The following is a 26,085-nucleotide window of genomic DNA, read 5'->3' on the forward strand; positions in this document are numbered from 1 at the left end:
AAGTCGACTGTTCAGAATACCGTATATTATTCCAGATAGGAGAAGCTTTTTGGAAAATCACCTACGCATGGACCGTCCGGGCCCTTGCGGCGGACCGTCCGCGACACCAGGGTGACCCTCGGACAGAACCAATGCAAAAACACAAGTCTACACTACGGACCGTCCGATGGAAAAGCAAGGATCGTCCAAGACCAAGCGTGGATCGTCCGGCCTTAGGCGCGGACCGTCCGGTCAGTGAAGAAACGAAAAACCCGAAGGTGACGGGTTCAGTAAAATGAATTATAGCGTCCTCGCGGACTGTCCGGGGTGCACGACCGGACCGTCCGTGACTGCCTTTATCTGACATCTGACGACGTATTAAATGCAAAGTAGCCGTTGATATAGCCGTTACTGCTCACCGTTGCGTTTTCAGCCGTTGATGTGCAGGGGGTGGACCGTTCGGACCAGGGGCGCGGACCATCCGCGGTCGGCAGAAAAGGAGCAACGACTAGGAAGTGGTTGGGGGCTATAAATACAACCCCAGCCACGTCCATTCACTTCACCCAAGCATTCCAATTCTCTACATTCAATACAAGAGCTAGCAATCCATTCAAAGACACAATCAAAGCTTCCAATCTCTCCAAGTTCCACAATTAAGACAAGTGATCATTAGTGATTAGTGACTTGAGAGAAAGAGTGATCCATGTATTATTTGTCGCTCTTGTTGCTTGGCTTTTGCAATCGTGCTTTCTTCCTCCTCTTTCTTGTTCTCAAGACACTTGTTGTCAAAGCAAGAGACACCAAGTTGTGGTGGTCCTTGTAGGGGTCTAAGTGTCCTGTTTGATTAAGGAGAAAGCTCACTTGGTCTAAGTGACCGTTTGAGAGAGGGAAAGGGTTGAAAGAGACCCGGTCTTTGTGACCACCTCAACGGGGACTAGGTTCGCAAGAACGGAACCTCGGTAAAACAAATCACCGTGTCATCCGCTCTATTTATTGGTTGATTTATTTTCACCCTCTCTCTCTCGGACTCGGATTTTATTCTAACACTAACCCGGCTTGTAGATTGTGCTTAAAGTTTATAATTTTCAGCTTCCGCCTATTCACCCTCCCCCTCTAGGCGACTTTCAAGTCTAAGGGCTCATAGATCATGAGTGCTCTACGGGTCGAGGGGTTTGTAGGTAATGAGTGGGAGGCAAACCGGCGCCTCTGTTGTGGCTCGGCACCCGACACAGTTAATGTGACCGGTCTTTTATGATAGGTCGGTCTTAGGCCAGGCGCGAGATCCTCTCGAGTGGTTTCCCTTCGGCACGTCTGGCCCTCCTGTTAGGTTCCGCACACTTGACCTCGGACTCGGTGCCAAGGGGTTCATCTGGGGGCGGGTTCTTCTAGGGAAGACGCTACCTATCTCTTCCGACTAACCAGTGGGCCCAGTTGCCAGGGACCTTTCCCTAGTATGCTCGCTGACCGATGGGCCCCAGGGACCGGGGATCATATCCTGACAGTAGCCTCGAACCCTTGAAGGGTGAATATTCCCCTCAAGGGCTTCTGAAGCATCATGATTTTTTGCCCTTTTGCCTTTTAAGTGATCACAATATTTATTCCTCGAGATCCGAGCCGCTTTCGGTGCGGTCTGCTGCCTTTTAGGGTGGAGTCGGGTGCCTTTGCCCCCTTTATAAATTCCAGGCGGTCATCGTTCGCTTGCTGGCCACCCTCAACTTCCTTTTTTTGGTCTCTTCCTTAGTGTACCTTCGATCGAGTTATTTGATGGATCTCGAATTGCTAGGATGTCGTGCTCTGTGGGCCATGAGCCGAGGTAAGTTTCCCCCTCTGAGTTCCCCTGACCCCCTTCTTAGGGCTGATTTGGTGACCTGCGATCCCGGGAGGATTGGAGGGGATTGGAGGGGAAATTAGTTTATTTCCCCTCCAATCCCCTCCAATCCTCCCGAGATCCCTTTGTCACCAAATTAACCCTTAGGCTTTGATATTTCCCCATCCTCTTTCGTTGCAGGGCAGTCGTCGTCGATCAGGTGGTCGCGCTGCCACCCGTCGGGCTCCTTGTCTCCTCTCCCTTTCCCTCAGTCGTATTTAGGGCGTTGCGACACTTCCCGCGTGGCACAATAGGCCATCGAGGCCAAGGCCGAGCTGCTTCGCATGCAGCTTTCGAAAGCCGATGGTTGTGTCGTTAGTAAGGCAGTTTCCCTCTGACCTTTTCTTTGCTTCCTTGCCTCTTTTCTTACCTTGTTCGTCTCTTCTGGCAGCCTTGGGGATGAGCTAGAGAAATTGTGCCATCGCCTAGGCCATCTTCTGGACTACATTAGAGCCCACGACACTTCCCTGGTCGAGCGTTTAGACAACGCCCTGTGCTGCATCCGGGATATCATTGATTTCGGCATTCACTAGGGAGCCGCAGTGGCACTACCGATGGGAGTGATTTGCTCTAGCCACCATCTTCAGGACATCATCGGTCCTCCTTTGTCCCTTTCAGATGAAGGGCTGGAAGGTCTGCTGGAAGGTTACGACAAGGTGGTCGGTCGTGTTGTGCTTAGGGTGTCGACTCATGACATCGTTTGTGATACACGTTGATCGCGATGTATTGCACCTCGACGCTGCTTCCGTAAAGTAATAAAGTGAACTTCGTTTACTGGCTTTTCATGTCATAGTGTCCTTGAGTCTCTCCTCTCCCCCCTTCGACATGAGTCTTTCCGAGTACCTTCCCTCTTTTAATAAGCAAGAGAGGGGGCGCAAAAGACCTTGTCCGTGGGTCTCCTTATTAGCCTGCCTCCTTTCACCCATGGATCAAAGCAGACCTCCCAGGGGGGATTGTTCGAGGAAATGGTTCGACTGATCCGCCCTTATCTCAGGGTTTCCTCTTATCCCTCTTTTGTTTAATTCTTGGTTTGCTCCTCAGGGCGGTGGTCGCCTCTTCTGAGGCACGAGGATGCTATGGCCTCATTCCACAACCGTCCTCCTTGTCGACCCTTTTGGGTCGAACAACGGACAACCTTCTGAGGGATTTGGGCGTGGCTCGCACAGCTTTGGAGACGGCTAATGCTGAGGTCTGACGTATTTGGTTGCGACTAGCGGTCCTTAACGATCTAGGGGCAGGTAGTCTTTCTTGATCCGACCTTTGGGCTCTCGGTCTCTTAGACTCCTAATCATCTGGAAATCCTTCACAATAATTGGGCCCGAAGTGCTGTGCTTTTTCCTATGCGTAGGTCGAGCCACAATATTTGTTTGTGCACGGGGGAGGAATCATGGACCGCGCCTCTTGGACATCCCAGATCATGTCCGCGAGGCCGTGGAGCTCGATGTTCACCGGGGGCTCAGCGATGGCTCTCGCTATCGCGCAGCTTCACTTCGGTGGTATCCTATGTGACGCTATCGTTCTTCCCACCGGGTCGACAGTCTCAGACTTTGACATCTTAACAGGTGACTTCAATGCCGCTACGAACGCTGTACTCAGGGTGGTGTCAGTGGAGAAAATAATATGTGATCTTCCATAGCCTCATCCCGTGTATGGGTTTTTTTTGGGTCCCCCAAATCCCAGTTGGTCCCAGGATTTCTCTTGGTCTGGGGAGCGCTTTTGTGCGACTTTTTCCCATTTGCCATACTCATGTGGGGCAAGCCCCCGAGTCTCTGCTCGATGCGAAGATGTGTCTGGGGGTCGCACCATCTTTTTGTTTACTTTCACCACTCATCTCGAGAGTTGAATCTAGGGGTTGATATCAAGCCAGCTCGGCTTGTCCGAGCTCAAGCTGGCTCATTAAGATAATGAGTCACAGAGTCAGCTCGGCTCGACCTTTTAATTGTGATTTTACTCCTTTTTAAGATTAGAGAATGGTATAATCACAATTATCCCTTTTTAATTTGACTTGTCTTGCTAAGCTGCAAAGAACTCTATCAATTTGGAAAATAGGTTTTATTTATGTTCCCGGCGGGCTGACTCGCTACATGTGAGATGTCTCTAAACTAACAACGTGTACAATACATTATTAAACTAATATATATATCAGCTAGGGTGATAGATCTAACAGTCCATCACCTGGACCATCTTGGCGTGCCCGCCCACCCGACTGACCACCCGCCCTCCTCCAGCACGGCTCTGCCCCGCGCGCGACTCATTTTCTAGCCACAATATATCATTTCAATCAACATTAAGTCATTCTATTAATATCAAATTATTTTCAGAAAATGTTAAGTTATTTATTGTTTTATCCATTTATGTGGGTTTTCTCAGACATTTCTTTTATTATTAGTTCAATCATTCTAGAAAATATTAAGTCATTCTAGCATCCAGACAATATTTAAGTCATTCTAGATAACTTTAAGTCATTCCATAACATAAATATTAAGTCATTTTTTAGAAAATATGAAGTTATTATTGTTCCAGCCATTTTTTCTAGGTTTTCTAAGACATTTCTTATGTTCTTGGTTCAGTCATTTCAGAATATATTAAGTCATTGTAGCGTACAAACAACATTTAAGTCATTCTATGTAACCTTAAGTCATTCTAAAGTCTAGGTAACATTTAAGTCATTTTAGGATACATTATAGGCCTGTTTGGTTTGTGGCTAACTATGCCACACTTTGTTCAAATTGAATAACTAACCTTAAGCAGAAAAGTTAGGCAAAGTGTGGCATGTTAGTGAGCGAACCAAACAGGCTCTATGTCATTCAGAAACATTAATTCATTTTAGGCGAGATGGCTCAGCTCCCGGTGACTCGGTTCGGCGGTCGCATGGGCGGCTCAGTCGGCTTGCTGGGCGAGCGCGCGTCGGACAGCTGAGTGGGCGCGCCAGGGTGTTGGTCCATCACCTCGACCAACAGCGCGCTCGTCCGACTGAGCCCGCGCTCCCCTCCTGGCTCCTCATGCCCGCGTAGCTCGACTTCCTTTGCCCAGTAAAACATTAAGTCATTATTCATGAAACATTAAGCCATTTTTTGGGGAAACATTAAGCCATTCTTGTTTTTCATGAAAACATCAAGTCATTTTCAGGGAAACATGAAGTCATTTTTATTTTTCAACATTCTCCGTGTTTTCTCGGACATTTTCTATTTTTCAGTAATTCTAGATTCTATCAAACATTAAGTTATTTTTTGTTTTTTAGTCATTTTTCATGTTTTCTCAGACATTCCTTGTTTTTTTAGTTCAGTCATTGTAGGCAGCAAGTCATTAAGTGTAAAGAAAACATTAAGGCATTTTGAGCGTGTTAAGTCATTCAAGCGCACGAGGCGGTTCGCTCAATCGGCTGGGGGTGGCTCGCAGGGGCGGTCGATCGGTTACACGGGCTAGGCACTAGGTATGGACCCTGATATATCACTCTAGATAAAGGGTTGGATGACGAAGGAGGTTGAGAGGAAGAAATTATACCAGCGTTGTTGACCATGTGGGCGCCAGCACCAAAGTGAACATACCAATCGCTTGAGCCTGGCGGGGTCAGCGACATGGTACTAAAGTTGCTGGCGAGCGACGACGTGTCGAAGGACCCTCCATGCATGGGGTTCCAGGTTTGCTGTGGTGGTGGAGGTGCCGGCTGCCCATAGCCGAAGCCTGGAGAGGGACCGAGCTACGAGGGGGCTCCATAGCCGTATGGTGCCGGGAGCTGCTGTGGCACCATCGTGAGTGCCTGCTGTGGTGGGTGATAGGGACTTCCATGGCCGCCACCGGGTGAAGGGTGCGGCCAGAACTGCACAATGCCCCCCAGGTGTTGTAGAGGAACGGTGGTGGGCGAGGGCCACTAGGGTGCGACGCTCCGTGCTGTTGGGGCTGCTGCTGCCGCCCACCGCGGCCGCAGCGGCGTTGGCGGTTTCCCGAGCCGCCGTTAGAGTTCCCGTGACCACCAGGATTGCCGCCTTGGTATATATATATACTTATATATCTATACTACTCTATTAAGAACCTTGTAGGCACCTGGGGCTACCATGGCTTCACCCTCTCCACGCTGAGCGTTCGCAAAAAATAGTGCAAAGCAAGCACTCGAACCCACACCCTCTGCTCTATAGATTTGGGGCTAACCACCAGACCACATGTACCTTAGTGTTTATAAATAAACAATAGTTTTATTTGTAGCCTCGTGGTAACACACGAGCATATACATAACCACCAAAACCTAATGTGGCCACGTAGTACTACCACGACTTCACACTTCGCGCTAACACTCTGGCCCCGCCCCATATGCCCACCTCGGGGGCCATGCCCTATGGGCCCCACACTTAGCGCCCGCGCAACGCTCTATCAGCTACTACCCTGTGGACCTCAGTGCCCGCACAACACTCTATCAGCTACTACCCTGTGGACCCCAGCGCCCGCACAGCCAGCTACCACACCTGCCCCGCACCCGACCCCGCTTGCGCAGCTAACACCTCATGTATCTTAATGTTTAGAAATAAATATTAATTATATCAAAAATAGTGCAAAGCGAGCACTCGAACCGACGCCCCCTGCTCTAGAAATTTGGGGCTAACTACTAGACTACATGTATCTTAGTGTTTAGAAATAAACAATAATTATATTTGAATAAATATCTCAAAATCTATTTATATGATATATAAAAACCGTAGTAAAGCACAGGCAACTATATATATAGGGTAAGGCTATTGGGAGCCCTAGGCTTCCATAGAATACAGGAAGCCCCAACCAGCCAGCCATGCACCACCACAGCGTGGGTCCATTCCTTCATACGCCTAGTTTGTATTAACTGTTGCATGTATGAAAACAAAAAATTGATTTGAATGCTTTATTCCTTCTATAAATATAGGATCTCTGTTGGGGACTTGTTCTCAAATGCTATGAATTAAGAACAAGGCAACACAGAATGTTAAATGTAAATGTCCTTCGTCCTTTAAAGCATTATCTCATTTAGGATATAATGATCTTCAGACGAAGGTCATGAAGGACATACCTTCATCATCGTAGTATATGTTAATAAGAGAAGAAGTATATGAAATATAAGAGACAGCATGAACGATCACATAACAATATCAATTCATCCTTATTATATTAATATGGAAAAATAGAGACAATATTGAATTACATATGTACCTTCGGCTTGACAGAAGGTAGAAAGTACAAGCGTGACGCACAAGCGAGTACAAGTCAGCGTGAACAGTACGGGGGTACTGTTCATCTATTTATAGGCACAGGACGCAGCCTGTGCAAAATTACATTCATGCCCTTCATGTTTACCATTGACATTAGGACAATCTATCGATGACTAAATAGCCTTTTCCTCTTTAAGTCGGTTTCTTTTCTGTTACTGAGCCGAAGCTTTCTTGCGCATAGCTTCGGAACTGGTTCGACCTTCATCCCAACCATGCTTTTCATATTGTGGACAGCTCCATCCCGATTCCGAAGGTTCCTGTACATATATTACACTTGGGGAAACATTGTTAATCATGTTTTTAAGGACCTTCGGAAGACGAAGGCCCCCAACAGTACCCCTCGCAGTATTAATTTGTTAAGATAACAAATTCAGACTGTGACATGAACGAAGGCCTTAAGCCGAAGGTCCGAAAAAACATCTTCCCTTTGCTAGAATAGCAACAGCCAATGACAGACAGGGCCCTCCAATTTGGAGCGTACTGGGCGTATAAATAGGAACTTACACCGACTGCACTTGATACACTGCTTGTGCCATTTGCCTTATTTTCTCAATTTCATAGCTCTTGCTCACTAACGCTTGCTAGTTTTTCAAGCTTTCTAAGCTTTTGTTAAAAAGACGCATTTTTGTCATTTCTAAAGGAGAAATGTCTCAAGACAAGAAGGTTGCTGCTGAGACGAAGCTGACTGAAGAGGAGAAGCTTTTTGAGGAGAAAAAGACTGTGAATACTTACATTGCTGGATTTATCGAGTCAATGGCAAAAACAAATACAGAGAAGATTACTAAGGAGATACTGGAGGGCCTGTCTGAAGATACTGGTGACAGTGATAGTTATGATGCGGAAAGTGGGGCGAAGATTATGAGGATCGGCCCTGGAGACCAAGTCATTCGATTTTCAGAAAATCGACCATCAAACAAAGTCATCTTGAGAACATGAGGAGAAGATACTTTCGGGATATGTCTATTGTAAGGGCTGGCGGAGACAACAACGTCCCTGCCCCTGAAGAAAATGAAGTTGTGATTTACCGAAGCTTCTTCAAAGTTGGGCTTCGGTTTCCACTGAGCAGGTTTTTGGTTGAAGTGCTAAAAATATATCAGATTTACCTTCATCAGATAACCCCCGAAGCTATTATTAGAATGGGGATTTTCGTCTGGGCTGTAAGAAGCCAAGGGCTGGAGCCAAGTGCGAAATGCTTTTGCAGTATGCACGAGCTTGTATATGAGACGAAGGCCATGGGCAAAGAACAATATCATAACAATTTTGGCTGTTATGGATTTATCGCTCGCCCCAACGCAAGCCACCCAGTGCCAACATTTCGAAAGAGATGGCCCGGAGCTTGGATGGAAGAATGGTTTTACGTGAAGAATGATTTGAAGGCAAGGGAAGATATTAAGGAAGTCATTATGCGTCCCATTTGGTCCTGCTTCGGCCTCCGAAGGCCGAAGGTTGAAATTGATGATGCTGCGGAAGCGTGTCAAAAGGCCTTCGACACTGTCTGCTTCTTCATTGGTACAAGAGATTTAATTCAAGAGCATATAGCGTTCAGAGTATGGCCGCTTGTAGAAAGCTAGGAAATACCGAAGGAGACCATCACCAAGTCTAGCGAAGGTGATCTAGTCCGGCTGAAGTATACATTCAGGTATGGGGATAAGTTCGATGAACCAAACGATGACTGGCTGAAATGCATCGAAACTACAAGTGATGAACTGCTTGGAGCATATTCCAAGGCAAAAGATAATGCACTATCCGCAGCCTTCGGAGGTCGGGGAAAGAAGAGATTGAACAGAGTTTTTGATGCCATTGGCTTCGTTTACCCCGACTACCGCTACCCGCTGCGGGGACAAGGAAAAAAGAGGAAAGCTGCTACTTCGGCCACCCCAGACGAACCTGTGCCGAAGGCTGCAGGCAAAAAGATGAAGGTACTTACCCACCAGTCGCGTTACATTGAACCGGCTATGGTGCCTGAGTTTGATGAAGGGACCTCTTCAGCCGCCAAAACAAAAGAGACCGCTCCTCCTGCGAAGAGGACTGAAGAGACGGCTATAATGCCGAAGGTGCCTATAGTGAAGGTAGTTGAAACGAAGGTTTATAAGGCTAAAAAGCCAGAAACTGAAGAAATAACGAAGATGCCAGAGGTTTTGAGCCCTCCAGTAAAGGCAACAGTATCGAAAGTACAAACGGGTTCTATTGTGACTCCTAAAAGGAGAAGGATGGTAAATGTATTAGATGTGTTGGAACCAACCGACTCCATAAGTCCTGCTCCCACAGGGAAGGTTGCAGAAGCTGACAGAACGCAACCCAAAGATGATGCTAAGCAAATAGAAGTTGAAGCTACAATAACACAGGCTAAAACCGAAGCAGGGCCCACAGTGCCTGCTGAGACGAAGCTTGTCACAACCGAGTGGAGGGCCAAAGGAATAACTCCAGATAGTAATATAGCTTTTGAGAAAAGTGTGGCCAAAGAAGCCGAATCCCTTGCTCCCGAAGCACTCTCCGAAGATCTTGATTATTTCATTCGACATGCTTCGGGAAAAAGATTATCGAAAGAAGAAATTTTTGAAGCCAAAAATTATGCCCGGGAACTGAAGTATCCGAAGGGGGCCTTAGTGTTTAACGGTACAGACGAAGATGATTTCCTGTACTGTCTCCCGAACAACAAAGAATTATCTGTCTGCCGGGAGATGGCCAGAAGTATGGGTTTTCCGAAGCTCGAAGCTGGCCTTTGTGCCATGACGAAGGACGATCTCGCAGATAGTCTTGCATACAACAGTCTGAAGGTACAAAAGTTGTGAATTTTGAAGCTTATAGACTCTGGAATAAAGTCTTTTTATTCTTATATTAATCCTTTATTCTGTCTTGCAGGGCTTAATAATTAGCAATGCCCTAAGGGCGCAAAAGAATGCTGAAGATGAGAGTTGCACTATAGCTCTCAACAACCTTCGACCAGAGGTTATTGGGCTGAGAAACGAAGCCACAGAAAAAGACAAGATTCTACTTTCATTGGTGGATAAAGTAAAGGAAGATGAAGCTAGCTTCAAAACTCAATCCGAGGCCCAAAAAATTGAGATTGAAGACCTTCGGAAACAGCTGGCCGAAGCCAAAGAAAATGTGGTCTCGCGGAGGCCAACCGAGATATTAGTGAGTATTGGAAAAACTATTTATAAAAAACAGTTGAAGAACTTCGAGCATCCAAAGAAAGATGCTTCGAAAAATCCCTAGGCTGTGTGGAGAAGATAAAGGCTAGCTTCGCCAACGTGGGCGCCTATTCCAACGAAGATAACTTTATACGAGGCGACCCTGAAGGTGTTATCGAGTGGATAATCGGAGAGGCCGAAGCTTTTGAAGAAATTTTAAGTGATCGCGGGGATGTCTGCGCGTTCTCCGGTGCAAGAAGAATTTCAGCCATCCTAGAGAAGGTGAGTTGCGATCATGTTAAAACCCTGGTCCAGGCCGAAGCTGCCTTCTCCGTGGATGTCACAAAGGATCCCTCAGCCGAAGCAAGCTTAATGGGCGGAAAATTTTACACTGACATCTAGGCAAATGGTGGCCGAGAAATGGCTCACGAAATTATGAAGAAAAGTGAAAAAGATATTCATGACGCTCGAGTGGCAACGAAACAAGCTGAGGAAGCTGCAGAACGCGAGAAACACATAGGTATTATTTTGTGGCCTTTAGCTTCGGCGTTTGTTTTTATAACTTCGGACTACTTAACCTTTTCCTTCTTCAGCTAAATTATCTCCGCCACCGGAACCGTTCGACCCCCTGGCCGACCCAGAGACGAAGGAAGCATTGGAGATCATCAATATGGCAGAATCTATTGTTGACGAAGTCGTTAACAAATTGCTAAATGAAGTTGCAGAGAAGATTCTGAAAGAGGATTAGTACTTATTGTAAAAACATTTTTAGGTGGTCAATGTAGCCTTGTTGTAACAAAACTGTAATATTCGGTGTGTATATCTTCGAATTTAATATGTAATTTATTTGTAATTCATTTCTTTGCGATGCATGAAACTTTTATATACATACCGTTTTTGAGCCTTCGGCGTAAAAACACCTTCCCTTCTTTTCATGCTTCGTAAAGAAAGAGATCCATGCTTCGTAAAAATATCCATGCTTCGTAGGAACATCCAAGCTTCATAAAAATATTCATGCTTCGTAGGAACATCCAAGCTTCGTAAAAATATCCAAGCTTCGTAAAAACATCCAAGCTTCGTAAAAACATCCCTTCTTTTGCAACAGAGCTGATGAAACTGTATTTCTCAGCTTACTTTGTGCCTTAGCACATTTTCATTTTTTTCAAAGCATTCTCCGAAGAACGATTTCATATTCAATTCATGTCTTTAGTGCGATATGATGTATGATGTGATGCTATGCAGTATGATGTAATGATATGATGCAAAATATGATGCTAATGCCGAAGACACGCACTCACACACCCACACAATCTCTGCGTCCCCTTAGGAACGATCAATGTCTCTTTGTCGTTTATTTTTCGGCTTCACCGCTTATTTTTCGGTGTAAGTTATGCATCCCCTTAGGAACGTCTTTTGAACTTCTTCGCCTTCTATTTTGGCGGTATAAGTTCTGCATCCCCTTAGGAACGTCTTTTGAACTTCTTTGCCTTATATTTCGGTGGTATTTGGCTCTGCATTCCCTTTGGAACGACTTTTGAGCAGAAAACTTACACTGCGCTCCCTTAGGAACGACTTTTTGTAGTTTCGGCATAACTTAATCTGCGCTCCCTTAGGAGCGACTTTTTGTAGTTTCGGCGATTTTTAGCTCTGCATTCCCTTAGGAACGACTTTTGAGCTTCGACAGTTTTTGAGCTTCGTAAATCTGTGAAGAAGATATATTTCATTCTGATAGAAGCAAAACTATTACAAGGAACTAAAACTAGTGTTTACATTAATTGTTCCTTATTGAAAAACAAAATGAAGTAGAACAAAAAGTATTTCGAGGGTAGGATATTGCTCAATAAATGTGTTTTGATTCTGGCACAGTACTGTTGATTGTGCGAGCTCCGGATTCCTCCCTGAACTCCTGTTGTTGTTGGGTGTGCTGGCGCCCTTCTGGCTGCTGGCTTCAGGAATAGGTCGGTTGTAGTGGTGGTGGGGTGGGAGTTGTGGCTAGGAAGCCTGTGAATGGCTACCGAAGCAATACAAACTGCAGAATGATTGCCCACATACTCTGGTATGTAGGGAGAGTGGCACGAAGCAGTGTGCAAGACCTGCTTCGGCTGATTCTGCCGAGCTTCGGCTTCTGCTATCTCCTTTTGCTTTTGAATGGTGATTCGGCACATTCTTGTAGTATGTCCCTTGTCCTCACCACAGAATAAGCAGTAGATCTTTCTAGGCTAATCCCCAAATCTTCCTCCGAAGCCCCTGGCGCCTCTGCCCCCAGGAGCTGGTGGCCTGAAAGAGCTTTGTTGTTGCCCCGAAGATTGTGAGGTGTATTGTGACCTCTGAGGCTGACTTCCTTTGTCGTCACTCTGAGTGGAGTTATGGATCGATCTGACATGCCTCAGGTGGATTCTTCCTCTGAAGCCCCTGGTCATTTTCGAGAATCTGTAAGCTTCCTCCCTTCTTTGGCGGAAGTCGTTGTCAGCTCGAATGTACTCATCCATCTTCTGGAGCAGCTTCTCCAGAGTTTGTGGGGGCTTCCTGGAGAAGTACTGAGCCGTAGGTCCTGGCCGAAGGCCCTTAATCATGGCCTCAATGACAATTTCATTGGGCACTGTGGGCGCTTGTGCCCTCAATCGCAAGAACCTCCGGACATACGCCTGGAGGTACTCCTCATGGTCTTATGTGCATTGGAACAGGGCCTGAGTTGTGACTGGCTTCGTCTGAAAGCCTTGAAAATTGGTCACCAGCATGTCCTTGAGCTTCTGCCACAACATAATTGTCCCTGGCCGAAGGGGAGAATACGAAGTCTAGGCCACGTTCCGGACTACCATGACGAAGGACTTAGCCATGACAGCTGCATTGCCTCCGTATGAGGATATTGTTGCCTCATAGCTCATCAGAAATTGTTTTGGGTCTGAATGCCCATCATACATTGGTAGCTGAGGTGGCATGTAAGCTTGTGGCCATGGGATAGCCTGCAGTTCTGCTGCCAAGGGAGAAGCATCATCAAAAGTAAAGGTATCATGATTAAAATCATCATACCATCCATCTTCGTTGAATAAGCCTTCCTGACGAAGCTCCCTGTGTTGGAGCCTTCGATCTTGTTCATCTTGAGCAAGATGACGTACTTCCTCAGTAGCTTTGTCGATCTTCATTTGAAGATCGGCCAGCCGAGCCATCTTCTCCTTCTTCCTTTGTACTTGTTGATGGATGATTTCCATGTCCCTGATCTCTTGGTCCAAATCCTCCTCCTGGTGTGTTGGACTAGTGGCCTTTCTCTTCTGGCTTCGGGCCTCTCGGAGAGAGAGTCTCTTGATTTGGGTCTAGTGGCTGCAGCGCAGCAGCCCCTGGCGCTGAAGCTTTCTTCGACGGCATGACAAAGGTTAGTGCTTGCCGAAGGTGGTCGAATGAGTTCACCGGAGGTGGGCGCCAATGTTGGGGACTTGTTCTCAAATGCTATGAATTAAGAACAAGGCAACACAGAATGTTAAATGTAAATGTCCTTCGTCCTTTGAAGCATTATCTCCTTTAGGATATAATGATCTTCAGACGAAGGTCATGAAGGACATACCTTCATCATCGTAGTATATGTTAATAAGAGAAGAAGTATATGAAATATAAGAGACAACATGAACGATCGCATAACATTATCAATTCATCATGATTATATTAATATGGAAAAAATAGAGACAATATTGAATTACATATGTACCTTCGGCTTGACAGAAGGTAGAAAGTACAAGTGTGACACGTAAGCGAGTACAAGTCAGCGTGAACAGTACGGGGATACTGTTCATCTATTTATAGGCACAGGGCGTAGCCTGTGCAAAATTACATTCATGCCCTTCATGTTTACCATTGACATTAGGACAATCTATCGAGGACTAAATAGCCTTTTCCTCTTTAAGTCGGTTCCTTTTTTGTTACTGAGCAGAAGCTTTCTTGCGCATAGCTTCGGAACTGGTTCGACCTTCATCCCAACCATGCTTTTCATATTGTGGACAGCTCCATCCCGATTCCGAAGGTTCCTGTACATATATTACACTTAAGGAAATAACAACCATACAACCAGACCCGTTGGAAATATTTTATGAAATATACTGTTACTAACTATGATACACATTGTATACATTTATGCAATACGGTACGCTGCGTAAAAAAAATCAGTTTTTGCTGCATGTGCACAAATTTAGGATGGCAATAATGTGCGTTGGGAGGAAAATGGATTGACATGCATGGAAACAAAAAATCTAGTTTTAATGCTTTATTTTCTCCAAAAAATAAGATCTCTACAACAGCAATGCAGTTAGGCTCGTTGAAAGCAGTTTATGACGTAATTATGCTACATTGTGTAGATATTTATGTAGTGTGATACATCGCGTAAAAATATGTTTTCTGCTGCATGCGCACAAATTTAGGATGATAAAAATGCAGGTTGAAAGGAAATATATTGACATACTTGGAAATAAAAATCTGATTTAAATGTTTTATTTCGTCCATAAAAGTAGGATCTTGACAACAGTCATGCAGGTAGGATTGTTGGAACCGGTTTATGATATATACTAACACTAATTATGTTACACGATATAGATATTTATGCACTATGGTACAACGCGAAAAAGTTTGTTTCCTATTGCATGCGCACAAATTTATGATGGCAACAATGTGCGTTGAAAGGAAATAGGTTGTCATGCATGGAAACAGAAAATCTGATTTAAATACTTAATTTCCTCCATAAATATAGGATCTCTCCAACAGTCATGCATCTAGTCTCGTTAGAACCACTTTATGATATACACTGAGACTAATTACTCTACACGTCAAAGGTATTTATGCAATACGGTACACTGTGTACAAAATCTGTTTACTATTGCATGCACATAATTTTAGGATGACAAGAATGTGAGTTGAAAGAAAATGGATTGACATGAATAGAAACAAAAATCTGATATAAGATCTTTTCAACAGCCATGCAGTTAGGCTGATATATACTGATACTAATTATGCTACATGTTGAAGGTATTTATGCATTGTGGTACACTACGTAAAAATCAATAAAAGTTTATATAAAATGTGAATAAAAATATCATAAAAATCTATTGACGATGGTATAAATATGTATATAAAATAGCAAAAAAACAGGGTCGTCGATCCGCCACTGCTCGTCGCCTAGAGAAGTCCGTCGTCGTTGCTCGCGCCTAGGGAAGGCCGACGTCGTCGCGGGAGGGGGGACACCAGCGTGCGCCACTCCACAGCCGCTAGCCCCCGGGATCGCCACCACTCGCACGCCCGAGAAAACCGCCGCTGTCGTCATTCGTTTGGTTCAGGAGTGCCGTCGGTGCTTGCCCGTCCGCCATAGGAGCGTCGCCGCCGGTCGCCCGCCTCTGCGCGCCACAGCCGCTAGCCCCAGGATAGCCGCCGCTCGCACGCCCGAGGGAACCACCACCGCCGCTCACTCGCCCGAGAGAACCGCTACCCCGCTAAAACCTAATCCCTAGCGGGCTGGAGGTCTTTTTATAGCCGTCTGCACCTAGTGCGGCTGAACCGGATGGCACCGTTGGATCAGGACTTCCTCTAGTTATTGAAAGCCCAGGGCTCCAAATATACAAACTAATATATATATATATATATATATATATATATATATATATATATATATATATATATATATATATATATATATATATATATATATATATATATATATATATATATATATATACACACACACACACACAAGTATAGCAGATTCATTCCTTATTTCTTCAGAATCAAGCTCACAGGTACCAAGACTTCAAACATATCAGCATTGTGGAAGCAATCAATTAAGCGTACCTACAGAATGATATGCGGAGTCCAGTTTCCAGATAATGTTAAAAGTACGCTACTCTCACACGGGTGCACACAAAAAACGTTTCAACAGCTATATGTCCAGCACACTGATTAATGCAATACATCTCAGTAAGACTACACTACACCGTCTGACAGGTCGAAACAGCACGGCCGAGCGGAACTAAAACAAGAATTACACCATGAAGCCAAAGCAGCTGAAGGATGGGCAGGCATCATAATTACTCTACGAAGGCATTATAAGATATTACCACAAAACAACAGAACATCAGAAAAAGAGTCGCTTATATCTAATATACGATGCTAGGTTAAAGATCATGGTGTGCTCGGAACCGGATCGGTGACAGAAATTTGGGAGACCGCGTCCACAGGAGCAGCTGCAACTGCATTGTTCCCTGGAGATGCTGTCTTCGCCGTGTCTTTCTTGCTATCCTTCCCTCCAGACCTGACGCCATGGCCACCACCGTTCTGTTGGCCACTGATTGAGAGCCTTCTGTTTGGAGGAGTGCCGTTTGAGACGCTGCCGTTCACCTTTACGCCAACAGCCTTCTTCGAACTGGCAGGCCGGTTTGGACTCACCCGCGATCCAAATGGCCCTTCATGATCGGTGTTCAGTTGCTGCTCAATGTAGCGCTTTTGTTCCTGAGATGCCAGGACACCATAGACAAAAAGGAGTGCTAATCAGTTCATGTTCCCCAAAAGAAGGGGCTAAAATCGCATATTACAAATTGAAACAATCAGAGCATTCTATCAACATTGCCACAGCAATAATTATATGTAATACCACCATTCAAAATGAATTGAATTCAAAGAATAGCAAAATGCCAAATTGGTGAAGTCAAATGAAAAACCTCGAATGCAGTTATATAGTACCGAAAATATCAGTAACAAAAACATTGACCAGACTAGCATAGGTCCAAACAGAACGTAATGGACAATAATTGAATTGTCATCCAGGTGATAGTGGCTTCTAGATTTAAAGAGCATATCACACTAACCCGCATTCTTTTCTTTTCTTCTTCCCTTTCTTGTCTGAGCATAGCATACTCATCCAACATAGCTAGAAGAGGTACACCATCATACATAAAGGACAGACCACGGTTCTCCTCCCATGCTGTGGTCTTCGACACCAGGGTTTCAACAAGTGCTAGGATGAAAGAAGACATTACATCAGCAATCAATGGAACATAAAGCATACCTAACAGATTAAGATACAAGTTCAGTTTACATAAAATAAGTTTTGCAAGGCACAAACTTCTTCGCAGCTAAAGTAAAGGGAAATCATGTTATAATTTGAACTGATACCTGGAATCTTGTTAACAAGAATACGAGCTTTTTCTGCACGCTTCAGATTCAGGTGGGCACCTCGGCTAGAGTTATACCTGTTGTCATCCTGCAGAAGGTATTTTAATTTTGTGGTTAAAAGCTGCTGCACAGCCAGCATGGCTTTGGTATTATCGCACAAATGATCACAGGATACATAAGCAGTAATTTTGACTTGCCGAACCAATTATTGTCATACCCGGTTATAATCTTCAAGCCAGCTCTCTTCTTCACACGCAGACATCCATCTTTCTACTTTATCAAGGATGTCTTTTCTACTCAATGCTTCTTCCTTTGCTTTTGCTATCTGGGTATCCATATCCGCAATTAGTTCTGACGGTTCAATGTTACCTGCCTCAATCAGCGCCAATATTTTCTCATGAGCAGCAGCTGTGTCTATTACTATATGAGCACCAGCGTAGATATCTTCCAGCTCGGTTTGCTTCTTGAAAGCAATTTCTTTCATCTTGCTGTATTTCAGCTGGTCTAACCTTTGAACCTCAACCTCAGCCTGAACAATATGGAGAAGTAAATGTCAAGCAGGCCAAAGGAATACTTCATATCAGGTGATAGCACCAAAAAATAATTACTAAGACTCACTTGTTCAATCAAATCTAGAGCAAGAGATCCAGGTGCTGTGACTTCATCCACAGATGCTGATCTGTTGCAGGTGACATGATCAAACATGCGCCTTTCTTCCTTGGGGGCATCCATGAGATCCCAAAGATCATAGAGCTGACCAGCGAGTTCTTGAAGCTGTGAATGTAAGAAGGCCAGTGGTGAGATTCAAGTAAGCAGAGAGTGCAATTCATATTTATAGACAAGGAGATGTGCTTTTACCTTGCTTAGCCGCAACTTCTTATCTTCATTAAGTGTAGCTACCGTATTGTCAAGTTTTGACAATGTATCATTACTAATGCTCTTACAGTTGTCACCGATGGAGTCATCTAAACTGGGATGAACTTCAATCACTGTGCTGAGAAAATCCATCCCCAAGACGGTACAAAGATCATGTACTATGCCTACATAATCAAGAACCTTCTCCAACCTATTACTCTGCAAACCAAATTATTATCATGAATAAGAAGCCAATAAAGACAGGCTTGGCATGGAGGTGGGAAGCCTTCACACCGAGCCAAAGGTCATAGGTTCGACGCAGCAGTAACAACAACAAAGCCTTTTAGTCCGAAGCAAGTTGGATAGGCTAGAGTTAAAACCCAACAGAACCCACAAGTCAAGGTTTAGGCACATGTATAGTTGTTTTCCATGCACTCCTATTCAAGGCTAAATCTTTGGGTTCAACGCAGCCTCTCTGCAAAAATGCAGGGGGTGAGGTTTGCCTTGATTATTCCTTTCCCAAACCCCTCATGTGGGAGCCATCAGCACTATTCTGTCCCTTTGTCCATTTTTAAAAAGAAATCAATACTAAACCAATGGCCAAGTATGAAGCGCCATAACGTCATAGCCAATAAAAAGACAAATGATAGAAAAGTACCTTCTCTTTTTCAAGATCCTTGAGCTGAGACCGAAAATCTTCAAGCCTCTCAAGTGTTAAGTCATCCTCATTGACTTGGGGTGTTGTCATTTGCTCACCCACCTCTATGGTGCCAGCGATTTCACCACATATTTGATCAATTTGTGATTGTACATTAACAAACTCTCTTTTTCTTTCATTTTTCTGTTTAGTCAACTGCTCAAGTGTTGGCGCTATAGCAGCTAGCTGCTGCTTGATTGTCCCTGTTGTCTTCTCAGGCTGCACGGATTGAATATTCTCAATTGTATGCCCAGCAACAAAGCAAATAGATTCAAATCTAAACACTTGGAGTAAGACTTCATATGACTTCTGAACTAGAACATTAAATTTGCTACACAAAGCATTCATGGCAAAGAATATAATGCAGCTAGTTTCATAAGTAGACACCAAACGCCAAAAAGGAGCATACAATATAATGACAAAATCATGTTTGGATCCTTCGAATTAAAATCCATTCTAATAATCATAATTTAGGCACGGATCAGTTAAGCTAATGAATATGTTTGTATACTATTGTTGGTCATACGGGGGAAGAACTTATGAGCTGTAGGAGAGCGAGCCAAAGAGTGTGCTATAAGTGAAAAAGGAGGAACTTGATCAGCGGGGGTAAGACCTCCCCCACGGTATTATATTACGAAGAAGATCTTCTCACGCAGATCGAGAAAACCCCTGAACCCTGCCTCACCCATACACTGCAGCACCGTAGCCCATGTGAGAACGACTGCAACCGGGGCCGGACCTTAGACCTGTGCTTTGGCGTGGGACAGACGAGTGAAATTTTTTAATCACAGCCTAAAAATTCGCTCCCACAGGGAGTCGAACCTAGGACCTAAGGAGTGGTACTCAAACCACCTAAGCAACTCAGCTAGAGGCACTAGCATGGTAATATAGAATCAATTTACATCTCCCATTCTATGAATTTAAGATAGTCCTATATCTAAACTTTGGAAAGTTGTGGAATGTCAAATTCAAAGGCAAATAGCCTAGTCCATTAAGTAGATTCCAGTTCCTCCAAAATAAAATGATCCAAACAGTCACAAAGTAAAATAGGGGTATATAAGAAAGCAGCTAGTTCCACTAAGTAGGTATACCATGTCATGAATAACACACTAAATCATGCATAGAGATATACTGGTATTTGTTGACTGCTCTCGCAAAGCATGCTTTTGGGGTCAGAGTTGCCAAAGACAGAAATCAAGCTACGAATTTTCCAAGCATGCATATAACTACTTACAGTTCTTGCAATAGCTTTTTCTCCGAGAGCAGAAAGAAGCCTAGCAAGTTCTATCTTTGAGTCATCCAGCGCCTGGATCAGGAGATCCCTAGAGTTAGTTGCTTGGTCAACTTTCCTCTTGTAGACATCAAGGCATTCCTGATCCAGCTGATAAAGGACCTTGTCACGGTCCTCCTCACTCTCTCCAACTTCATCCCATATAAACTACAGTAGAAGTAGAAGGAAGGCATCATCAGCCACAGTATCAAGCATAGAATTGTGGACAACAAAATGCAAACATACCTGCAATTTTTGCAGCAAGGATCCGCATGTAATGTCACCGGCCATCACTGACCAGAGCAACCTGTAAGGAAGGAAGAAACACTACTTCTGAGAACTATAGCTTACCAATTAGTACTACTAGAACAAAAAAAATGCATTTCCAATCTTGATGATTCCAAGCTTTTATCAATCTAAAGTGACGCAATAATCATGTTGGTCTAAAGTAGGCATTAAATCCGCACATGCAGCGAGCAAGACTGGCACTCATGGTACCTATGCCTAACTAACTCATCCCCAAATCAGCAGAACAAATACAATCAAACACGGCAAATGACCCTACTGATACTAAACACACAGATAATGATCCTACTAACACTAAACTCCCCCCAATCATTGGCAGTATTAAATAATTATAGTGGCCTAAAGTTTAGAGGAGGGGGGGGGGGGGGGGGGGGTCCGCATCTAGGATTTCAGCTAAACCCCAGCAAACAACTCTGGTAAAACACCACAAAATCGCACACAAAAAACCCATGTGAACTCGCAAAACTGAAGCGTTTGACCAAGCAAAAGAGCGCCCAAAAGAAGGCGATCTGAACATGTCGCTATCACCTTTCCTTTGCCAGATCAAATCCAGTGGGAAGCAGATCCCCCAGTCAGGTATCAAACCCACCTCCTAATGCCCAACAGCAACAAAACCCACACTATCCGGAGGCGTACCAGCGCATTAGCAAGATCCCACCCTCCAGCGACGCACCGCCCACCACCACGAATTCTGCTACGGGAAAAGCGGAGGGAAGAGAGGAAGCAGACGGACGCTCTTACCAGATGAGGCGGAGAAGACGAAGGAAAGCACGGAGGTGGTGAATGCAGGCCCGCAGCGTGGTTCAACGCTCCACTCCAGGGGATCCGATGCCGGAGGAGCTCGCCGGTCGCCGGCCGCCACCGCTGAGAGCTCTGAGATGGGAGCCTGGGACTGGAGTGGAGGCAGTAGCAGTGCTGCACTACTGCTGTTGCTGCCCACAACACCAACCGAATTAATTTGGGGCGCTGAGGGGGGCACTACTGCTGGATGCGACTTGTCGGGTGATCGGACGGCCCAAGGATTTTTACCACGGGTGTCGGTGAAAAAAAAAAGGTACGGCGATTATATAGAATAGAATACAGTACGCGGGGACCACGGGTGTACCGTAGGAGTAGGAGTAGTACGCTGTTTAGTTAATTTTGGGAATTAACGATTTTGTGCTTGGTGTGCCAGGCCAGGCGTTGACCGGTCAAATCTGTCTCCTTCCATTCTGGACTTGCTATGCTGCGGTCGGTGGTTTCTAGATCTACTAATAATAATTGGGTTTCCGAGGCTAAGCGCTTGGAATTTTGTAGCGCCATAGCTGCCCGAGTGCCGTTGTCATATAAATGTACTCCCTCCTGTTTTGTAGAAAGGGATGGGATTGTCACAGTACATACAGCCCGAGGAGGTAAGGAATCCGGGCCAGCCGATCAGATCGGTAGGCTTTTCCGTTGAGCACGAGACGAGTGGCACCTTTATTTGGTTCTTTAATCACAAGTCAGTGCCTCATGTAGTACTGTAGGACAGATCAGATCATCCAAAAAGCGATGACCGCCGGCCTGCCACTCCCAAATCGCTGCTCCCAAGCACAGTGTTGAGTTTTGAGCACAGGCCACAGGCACAGGCAGCGGACGGCTCCGGCATCAGCTCCCGTTCTGTACCGTCCGATCCACCGGACCGGACGACGGCCTCCCAAGCTTTGTCGTCGTCGTTGTTGCGTGAGCAGGAAGACCCGCTTGTCCGCGGGAGCCATGGTTTACAAAACCGGTAGAAACCGGCGGTAAACCGGTCGGTTTACCGAAACCGCCGGGGTGCGGTTTCGGTAAACCACCGGTTTTTTTTCAAAATTCGTTCTAAATTCAAAAAATTTGAAAAAATTCATAAAACCCAAAACCGCTGATAAACCGTTTTCTGGGACCGGTAAACCGTTATTTGAGACCGGTAAACCGACAATTTTTACCGGAAAACCGGATTTAATACCAAAACTGAGTATTTAGTGGCCAATTTAGTCATATTAGTCTTGTTTACTATTATATGCTGTATGTGAAGATGTTATATGTTATATGTGAAGATAAACCCGTAGCTCAAGTCCAGTTTAGGCATTTAGTGGTTAATTTCGTTTTCATTTCCTGTCCAAGATGGAATCCGTAGATCAAGTAGCTTCATTTCTTCCAATAACTATCCGTCTAGACAAGACTCAATCTAGAAACCTTAGCTCCAGTTCTTCTATATGTGTTTTCAAGATTTGCTGACCAGGAGAAAAGTCTAACACTTGGTGAGATGCACATGCAATACACAAACACCAAACACACATAGAGATGACAATGGGTAAATACCCGCCAGGTATTAGTACCCCATACCCATACCCATACACATGATAAAAAAATAACCCCATTAGATCACCCATATACACTGGTGGGTATGGATTTACTCCCATACCCATACCATGTGAAGGTAGAACGTTCTAATACCCGTTTACCTATTGGGTGAAGATTTTTGCCCAATAACAGACCCACGGGTAGAATATTTAGCCCACATACATACCCTAATAGAGTAAATACTCGTCACTATCACTATATTTTGTATAGACCTATCAGTATAACAGATTGGAACAATATCACGATCCCTCCAACATGCCTGAGTACTATCACTATGACTCGAGATAAACATGTGAGTATTGTGAAATAAGTCGACCTATGTGTCGTTGCCTCGTTGGAGAGTTGTAAAAGATCTTGTATTTGAGTATTACGAAGTTCGCTAGTTGTTTGTTGCATGAGAACTGGAGTTTGTGGTTACATATGCATGTTACATGTTATTTTGGTGAACACATATCGTGTGGATCAATTAATATTTACTATGCAATGTGAATTGAGCAAACTACAAATAAATCTTGTCAACATTTTCCATTTTTTCTGTAAAAAACAACAAAAACCGGTTCGTTTCGCGGTTAACCGGCGGTTTAGAGCGGTTTTTCGTCGGTTTTTCACCGGTAAACCGGTTCGAATTCAAATTGATTTGAATTGGTCAAACCGGTCGGTTTTTACCGGTTTTTACCGGTTTACCGTCGGTAAACCGTTACCGGTGGGTAGCGGTTTTAGTATAGAAAACGGTTTTGTAAACCGTGGCGGGAGCACATGTCCATCCGCCTGCTTCTGCCACCACCAGCGCCGGCTCCGTCTGCGCGCGGGAGCGTCACGACCCTTCGAGCGCAATTATGCGTAGCGTACTAGCGTGCTGCGTCCGAATGACGCGCCCGAGCCCGCAGCGACACGGCACTGCCACGACGATTTTAAGAGCCGGCCGGGTGTGCGGTTCGGCGTGTCATTTAACCTCGTAGGAGTACTGTGCAGGAGCTGCCTGCCGCCTGACGCCAACGCCGCGCGACCCAGGGTTGGCTACTATGCGCTGCTGGCTGCCTTTTTGCTTGGCAGCCTCTGCACGTCGGCTTGTGTCCGTCATGCCATCCACATCCAGGGCCGATCGTAACGCTGGGTTGGTGCGCCTTTGCTTCGGCCATGGGTTTGGTTTCTTTTCTTCACTGCACTGCACGGTGCACCGCACCACCAGTACGCTGCAAAAGGGCAATAAAATAGAGATCGCTATTCACGAAAGCAGAGGTGTAAATGTGTAATGGATGTTTAGCCTGGTGCCGATGCAGCCCGTAGTCGATAGGGCGGGCTAGGGGCGAGAGCGAGACGGGTGTGGGGAGAGAGAGAGAGAGGCGGTGGGCGTTGCTACCACCGTCCGACGAGTGTGCTGAAGCGCGCCCCCGGCTGAGAGGGAGGTGAGGCTATCCGCAAGTGTTACCTTTAAATTTTTTTCCCTATATCACTTTTTTGGGTCACATTATCAACATTTCATCTCATATGTTTTCATCTCCCACGGCGGTTCCTCCTAAATACTCTCCATATACCCCACTACAATTATAAAATATCATTTTCTATATCTACTACTAATTTTTTATCTACTAACAATTACTCGTGGCCCCACAGCACAGTGCTGTAGGGGGTGAATAGTGATCCCCTTGATCTGGGGGACTCCCGCGCCCACCCCTATGGCTGCAGCGCGTAGGGGGCTCTCTAGCGTCAGCCGCTGCGCGCGTAGAGGCCCCCTACGCAGGGGAGAGGGCGCGGTAGCGTTAAACGTTGCAGATAGTCGCCAAAGGTTCACAATAAGCCAATATAAAGACTAAGAAAGGGTTCAAACAAAGAGAGCAAAAGACATCCCAAAAGGCACCCTAGTCTGGCACACCGGGCTATCCGCAACCGTTACCCCTAAATTTTTTTCCCCTATATCACTTTTTCCCCCTATTTTTTCATCTCCCGCAGCAGTTCCTCCTAAATACTCCCCCTATACCCCACTACAACTATAAAATATCATTTTCTATATCTACTATCAATTTTTTATCTACTAACAATTACTCGTGGACCCACAACACAGTGTCGTAGGGGGTGAACAGTGAAACGCTAGATTGAGGGAGAGAGAGAAGAGGGTCGGCTCAAAGAGTGGCTTGTAGGGGGCAGCGCTGCGCGGTCAAGGGAGAGAGTTGCAGCCGCTACGAAGGGGAGGGGGCTGCTCAGCGCTCTCCGCTGCAGACAGCCTGAGAGTCGGGCGGCGCGTTGGTAGTGGCATCTCGCCAGCGGCAGCCAACGGGCGAGAGCGACGTGTTGCAACTAAGGCTGTCCGCAGCCGGGTCCGCCAGGCCGTCCCTTCCCCTCGATCTGGCGGCTACAGGTGCCCCTCACGGCTGCAACGGCGCTTCCTATACGATAGATGTGAACAGGAACACGCTCGCTGCAGCGTTAAGTCCGCCGCTCTCCCTTCAACTGTTCACTTGTACGGTGGGTTTTTAATAGGCGAAAAAATATTAATAGATGATGAATAGGGTTGGATAATGATATTTTATAGTTGTAGTGGAGTATAGGGGGAGAATATAGAGGGGATCACTGCAGGAGATGAAAAAATAGGGGATGAAATGTTAATGATGTGACATAAAAAAGTGATATAAGGGGAGAAATTTATGGGGATCCACTGCAAACAGTCTAACCGTTTTTATCGTTTGGAGTTCAAAAATCAGTTTTTTTTTTTGGCAAAAAACAAAGAATTATCGCCAATCCTTATATAAATACCCCTACCTGGGTGGAGCTCATTCTAGACACCATTTCATCTCATTTCTCTCTTCCAAACAACCCTCTTTTCACACAATGTCAGGTTGGTCCATAGATTTAAACACCTTCACGGATCTCTTGCAGTCCGATAGGTCACCTACAACCCCTTCTATTTGATGAGTCTTCTCCACTGCATCGTCGCTCTAATGTTTCAGTCACAGTCTCACATACACTATTTCAGACTGCGTCCACCACCATACCATTCTCCCTATCATTTGTATCCATACTCGCCTTCATATGGTCAACCTCCAACTTCCCAAGCCGGAATTTAAGCTTCTTTCCTGATACGCATGTATGCCCCTCCTCCACCTGATGTGGATGGAAGCAAAGCTTCTTTCGCGGTACCTCCGTACACCCCTCCTCCATATGATCCACTGCAGTATGGAGCACCTCCTTATGCTCCAACTCCATATGGATCACTGAAAGGGAAATGTGCCCTTGGGCCATTT

The 26,085-nt window shown here is 45.4% G+C and overlaps 1 protein-coding gene across 1 annotated transcript; it reads right to left on the bottom strand.

Moving 5' to 3' along the window:
- Positions 1–16,116: 16,116 nt before the first annotated feature.
- LOC100285406 (microtubule-associated protein MAP65-1a) lies at positions 16,117–21,407 on the bottom strand. Its single transcript, NM_001158299.1, has 10 exons — positions 21,227–21,407; positions 20,426–20,486; positions 20,144–20,347; positions 18,871–19,128; positions 18,216–18,431; positions 17,976–18,131; positions 17,575–17,886; positions 17,358–17,445; positions 17,051–17,199; positions 16,117–16,694 (listed from the first exon to the last, which is right to left on the bottom strand). Exons 2-10 carry the CDS (start codon positions 20,468–20,470, stop codon positions 16,368–16,370), a joined length of 1,755 nt encoding a protein of 584 aa, NP_001151771.1. The 5' UTR covers positions 20,471–20,486; positions 21,227–21,407; the 3' UTR covers positions 16,117–16,367.
- Between the last annotated feature and the right edge of the window lie 4,678 nt (positions 21,408–26,085).

The sequence above is a fragment of the Zea mays genome, chromosome 6 (genome assembly GCF_902167145.1).
Source record: "Zea mays cultivar B73 chromosome 6, Zm-B73-REFERENCE-NAM-5.0, whole genome shotgun sequence".
NCBI lineage: Eukaryota > Viridiplantae > Streptophyta > Magnoliopsida > Poales > Poaceae > Zea > Zea mays.

Coding starts and splice junctions, on each gene's coding strand:
- LOC100285406 (NM_001158299.1), bottom strand. CDS start 20,470: ATGGCCGGTGACATTACATGCGGATCCTTGCTGCAAAAATTGCAG. Junction 19,129..20,143: donor AAAAAGCTATTGCAAGAACT/GTAAGTAGTTAT, acceptor CAATCCGTGCAG/CCTGAGAAGACAACAGGGAC. Junction 17,446..17,574: donor GGCTTGAAGATTATAACCGG/GTATGACAATAA, acceptor TACCTTCTGCAG/GATGACAACAGGTATAACTC.